Source organism: Oppia nitens, unplaced genomic scaffold (assembly GCF_028296485.1).
Source record: "Oppia nitens isolate AA-2021 unplaced genomic scaffold, nextdenovo-longstitch-racon4-pilon3 scaffold26_pilon_pilon_pilon, whole genome shotgun sequence".
NCBI lineage: Eukaryota > Metazoa > Arthropoda > Arachnida > Sarcoptiformes > Oppiidae > Oppia > Oppia nitens.
In genome coordinates this window covers 95,301-101,713 of record NW_026533206.1, presented here as the reverse complement: position 1 = coordinate 101,713, position 6,413 = coordinate 95,301, and the positions used below count along the sequence as shown (strand labels likewise).

At 20.4% G+C, this 6,413-nt stretch overlaps 1 protein-coding gene across 1 annotated transcript; it reads left to right on the top strand.

Moving 5' to 3' along the window:
* Positions 1–2,881: 2,881 nt before the first annotated feature.
* Positions 2,882–3,584, top strand: LOC128954262 (uncharacterized). Its single transcript, XM_054299837.1, has 2 exons — positions 2,882–2,939; positions 3,046–3,584. The coding sequence occupies exons 1-2, from the start codon at positions 2,888–2,890 to the stop codon at positions 3,522–3,524; spliced, it is 531 nt and encodes a 176-aa protein (XP_054155812.1). The 5' UTR covers positions 2,882–2,887; the 3' UTR covers positions 3,525–3,584.
* The last annotated feature ends 2,829 nt before the right edge of the window (positions 3,585–6,413 follow it).

Genomic DNA, 6,413 nt, shown 5'->3' with positions numbered 1-6,413 from the left:
TGTCGTCGATAATAATGTTGTCAATAATGGTCAGTCAGTCAGTCAATTGGTAATCAATCAATCAATCAAACAATCAATCAATCAATCAGTCAATCAAAAAAAAAGTATTCAAATCAACAACAAAGTGATTAATTAATCAATCAATTAGTTAGTGATTCAAAACTACAAACAAAAAAAAATAACAATTGATTCAATCGTCTGCCGAATACAACACTCAAAACTTATGAAATGCAATACATATGTAAATCATATGTAAAACAATAAGTCTATGCAATACAGTGTTGACTATAAAAGGCAAAAATATGAACCCTTAATAACTTTTTGTAAAGTTTTATACAGTATAAGCTACATATATGATACAAGTTATTATTATGTTTTAATATATTTAAAAAAATAATATTTATCACGCTATTTTAATTTCAATAATATACAACAAATACATTATAATATTTTTTATTTACATTTATTGATTTTATACTTATAATTTCATATTTATTAATTTTATAATTTTGTATAATCTATTTAATGGGTCAATAGTAGCGCTTGTATTGTAATAACAAGTGATTGCATTGATGTAAAGGTAATTCAAAATTAGGTTAGCTTTCAATCTCATAGTTATTATTAGTGTCCTAAAAATTGGGACTAATTTAAAAATTTTGAGCCTATCCTTACATTGATGTAATCTGGGACCGCTTCAGCTACTGTTGTCAATAGGTTTCCTCCCGGTCCTCGGGTTTCCCCTATTATTTTAAGGCGGTAACTATTCTATTGATAATTGTACTAATGTAATTCATATTATTTTATTATATAATTATTTAAATTTATATTTTTGTAAAACTGGGGGCTTTTATTAAGGTGTGGTGGGGTACAGTATAATGACTACTTTGTGTGTATTATTGCATGCTATTGGCTGTTGAGTACGGCCCACATGTAGTATATACTGCTACCCCTTCAGCCTATATAAAGGCCAACAGTTCCCAACTCTGGACCTCTCGCTGAGATCTCTCTCGATTATAGAGTCCGAGATTTTGTATTAGTTTTTAGTTGAGTTTCAGACTCTGTTCCCTTATTTTAATGTATTATTAGTTTATGTTATATCAGTTCAATAAAACTATTATATAATCACATTAAATAGTGAATTAACTTTAATTTTGTGTCAACAAATTCAACACTACAACCATACGTGTGCTAGCGGTAGGGTAGCGCCCGAGCCCTGAAAGGTGTAGTTTCGGCCCAAGTGGTGCCCGAAAACCATCCGGTCATTGGCGGTCGTCCCGCGAGTAGCTCTTCGCTAATGATTGGTTGGGCAGCCCGGACGGACTCAAAAGTCGCTCATCCGAGTCGATTCACGCGCGCGTATTATATTGTAATATAATAATTAATTAATTATTATTGCAAACAAAAATTCTAGTTAAATCTTAGTTAGTTATAAATCTAATTATTAATAATAATAATAATATAAAAAATAAAATTATTTATCAATTAAACATTGTTAGGAATTTATTTATTTGTTTGTTTTGTTTATTTGATTAATTATCAGGGTTAAACAAAAAAAATAACAAAAAATATTTCCTATTAATTATTTATGGAAATTTTTATATTTCAAGTTTTTTAGGTTAAAAAAAATAAAACAAACAAAAATTATTAATATATTATTTTTACAATTATTTTTTTGTTTAATTGTTATCATCTATTTTTAAAATTAATAATAATAATAATTAGGAAATTAGTCGATGATGATAAAAATTTAATATATATTATTATTATTATATTATATTTGTAATCTAAACTTAAATGAACTTGATAATACAGCAAAAAATAAATAAATCACATGTCATAATCATGATTTTATTTCCTATTAGATGTATTAAAAAAAATAATTAAAACAAATGTGCCAGGTATCAATAGCACATGTTTGATTAATTTTAAAAAAATAAATTAAATGATGTTGATTATCTTATTATTTTTTATTTTTTTTAATATTTTTCATAATAGATACAGTATAACAAAAATAGGTACAATTAATCTTTACAGTTTTTATTAGTGTGTTAATTATATTTATTTAATAGTTTAATAAGTAAAATATTACTTTAAAAATATTATTTATTTTTCTAAAATTGTAATATAGTATATAAAAGTAATAAATTAAATTTATATTTTTTTAAATTTGATTCTAGATTTAATAAAAATAAAATAAATTTAAGATTTAAATATTTTATATTATATGATAATTATTACAAAATACTGATACTATAGTATTTATAAATTATAAGTTATGATTATTACTATATATAAAGTTATCAAGTTTATAGTAAACATCACATAATTAATAGTAATTATTATTTTTTGTTGTTGAAATATTATCAATACTTTCAATTGTAAATATTAAATATTATTTATATAAAAAAACAAAATAATTATTGTGGAAATTTTTTTTATCGATGACATAAATATATATATAAATATTTTTTTATTTTTATAAACAAATTAAATTTTTGTCATTTAACATAAAGTAAATATGAATAAAAGTTTTATTTTATTTTTTTATTTTTTGTTAAAATAATGTAAAATTTAAATTTGTTTTTAGTTTTATGTTTCTACTATTAATGGCAAATAAAAAAATTATTATTATTTTAAATAAAAGTTTCACATATAAATCATTACAATTACAATAATAATATATATATTAAATTACAATAAATCATTTTTATTATTTAAATGAAAAATTTATATTATAATATCATATTGAAATATTATAAATATTATTATTATTACATATACATATAATTAGACAATAAAAAATCTATATATAAATTAAAATTATTAAAATATTAAATTATATATATATTTTTTATTTAATAAATTATTTTATTTTAATTTTTTTAATATGATAGCTATGTTAACATTGATTATCTTAGCTATTGTATTAGTTAACATTGGTAATATAATATAAATTATATATTATATATTATTTAATTGATTTAATTTTATCTATTTTGAATTTAATATATATATATATATATATATATATATATATATATACAGTTAGCCCGGTGCCACTTATCATCAAACGCCAGGTACCACCACCCTATCAGCTACCGATAGTACTACTAGATGGCCATCAACCACACCAACACCAACAGCATCGGCAACTAATACCCAGTCTAGTTGGCCAACAAAACCAGCACCGTATCATCTACAATGTCCAGCACCCGCAGCTAATTGCTCCAGTAGCTGCACCGGTAGCTGCACCGGTAGCTGAACCGGTAGCTGCACCTGTAGTAGATGATCAACAACATGATGATAATGTCAAATTACGTACCGGTATTAGACTAATGGAAAATGAGATACAACTGCTCCAGGATATGGCCGATAAACGCCAGTTCCTCGGAGGAGGAGGAGGAGTGGGAGTGGATGGTCATCAACAACAAATCATCAATAAGGAACAGGAGGCCCGGTTTCTGAGTTTGTTGCAAAAATTTTTGAAAACAGTTGGCATAATGTTTAAGACAGCATTTGGCTAACCTAACCAACCAACTAACTAACTGTTCCCATAGTAGAGTAAATTTTTAATAATAATGATTATTATTATTATTTAATTATATTGTATTGTTTTTTTTTTTGAAAACAATATCTACATTATTATCAATATATATGTTTTATTGATTATTATTATTATTATTTATTATTATTTAATTAATTAATATAATTGTCAAGTCTCTCTCTCTTTATATATATATATATATGTATATATCATAAAAATATTTAAAATATTTTTAGTTTTAAGACATTTGTGTTTTGCTATTATAATAAAATTTGCATTAAAAAATTAATTTGTTATCTTAAAAAAAATAATTGATAATTTATTATTATTATGTTTATCACAAAATAAAATAATTACTAATTTTATTGTTAATTATTTAAGTTTTTTATTTAAAAAAAATCAATTTTATTTATTATCAAAAAGCAAGCATGTGTTATTATTATTTTTTTTTATTATTTTATTTTTATGTATATTTTATTAAATTGAATAACTTGTAAGTAATTTTCCATATAAAACATTAATATAAAATTTCAGAAAAAAAAACTAAAATGTAATACAACTAATTCAATACAAATACTTATAATTAGTTTTTAAGTTTTACTAATTATATCAATAAACATTTATTTGTTATTTGTGTGTATATTTGTATATTTATTTTTGTATATATATATATATATATATATATATATATATATATGTATGTATATGTACTGTATGTATGTATATGTATATTTATGTGTGTGTGTATATGTATGTTTGTATGTGTGTATGTATATTTATGTGTGTGTATATGTATGTTTGTATGTGTGTATGTATATTTATGTGTATATGTATGTATTTTTGAGTATACTATATATATATGTATGTATATATATGTATGTTTGTGTGTAGGTTTATGTTTTGAGTTTAAGTTTATGTCAATATATCATTAAATTTTTAAAAACATTTTTTTTTTATTAATAAAATACCGGTATATCGTTTTACAATATGTTATATTTTGAAAATATTTATATTACAGGTATATATTGTATATAATAACTTTTACAATTATTTGCATATATATATTTATATACCATATATATATATATATATAGCATAATATATAATAATTATATAAACATTTATCATTATATACTTTACATTTTATAGAGAGAGAAAAAAAACTATTTAAACTAATAGTTAATATTAAATTTAGTTTTTGTGATTATAATTATTATAACGAAACAAACAAAAAAATACAAAATGATTATGATAATGTTATTTCAATTAATTATTTTATCAACTATATTATTTAGTAGTAATGGTAATATAATTTTTTTTATAATAATAATATATATTAATATATAAATTGAAATATTTTAATATTAATAAATAACTATTTTTGGTTATATAATAATAAAATTAATTTAATTATTTACATATATATATATATATATATATATATATATATATATATATATATATATAGTTAACTCGGCTTCAATTATTGTTGAAAATGTTGAGTCGCACCGGCATCATCTTGACGATGACATTGGCCAAGTAGTAGGAGGTGGTGGTGGAGGAGTAGCACCTGTAGCAGCAGCAGCAGCAGCACCGGTAGCTGATCACAGTGTCCTGGCTGATGATAATATTAAGTTACGATCGGCCTCGGGTAAACATGGTATCGACAACAACAACAAAAAGCAATTGCTAATGTTTGAGGGTACGGGTGGTAAACGCCAGTTCCCTGATGGACATAATAAGGAACAGGAGGCCCGGTTTATAAGTTTGTTGAAAAAATATTTCATGACAGTTGGCCTAATGTTTAAGACTGTATTTGGATAAATTGTTTTATATATATATATATATATATATATGCCTAAAATGTTTATATATATATTAAATATTAATAATAATTATTAATTTGATTTACTAATAATAAAATACTATTATTATTATAATAATTGTAATCAAATTTTTGTTGTAATTTTTTTTGATTGATTATTTTATTACTAATGTAATTAAAATGTTTTTTTTAAATATTATTTAGTGAATTTATTTATATAAATTTTTTTTTCATAAGTAAATGATTTTTATTTTTAATAAAATTAAAAATGTATTTATGATTTAATAAATTTATTTTTATTTTATACAAATAAATATTCAATAATTTTTTAAAAATCGTTTCATTTCAATAACAATAAAAATACAATGCTTATTATTATAAAATTTTAAGTTAAAATATCAACAATATATTTTTAAAAAATATATAATGTTTCTATGTAAATTCTCAAATAAAATAGTTATGAATTAAAATGAAACAAAATTTATTATAATATAATTATTTGACTCAAAATATATACATTTATTATATGATAATTTGCATTTTTTTTTATAAACTTTTAAATTTAAATAAAATAATTGTTTATATAAATTGCTATTAATATTGATATATATACCTTATTTATATAAAGTTCAACTAACATATTTATTTATTATATTAATAAAAATAGAAATATTTAATGGTATTAATTATTAGTTTTGATTTATTAGTTTAAAAGATCAAAGATTTTTTTTTGTTGTATTAATAGAAATAATAAACTATTAATAAATTAAAAAAAAAACAATTACTAGTAATTATTATTATTATTGTATTAATTTATTATAGTATATTCAACTAATATAGTATTTTTATATGATATTAAATAGCAAAAAAAAATAATTAAATAAATAATTATTGTTATAAAAATAATAACTCATAAATAATATCATTAACTAATTAATAATTATTCAATAATAACAATGATTGACTACAAAATTTTTTTATTATTATTATTAATTTTGAAATAAATATTATAAAAATAATTTTTTAATTATTTTATTAAAATAA

Excerpts from the sequence above, each read along its gene's own strand:
- LOC128954262 (XM_054299837.1), top strand. The coding sequence starts at position 2,888 with ATGATAGCTATGTTAACATTGATTATCTTAGCTATTGTATTAGTTAAC. Across the intron at positions 2,940-3,045 it reads TATTGTATTAGTTAACATTG|TTAGCCCGGTGCCACTTATC; the intron begins GTAATATAATAT and ends ATATATATACAG.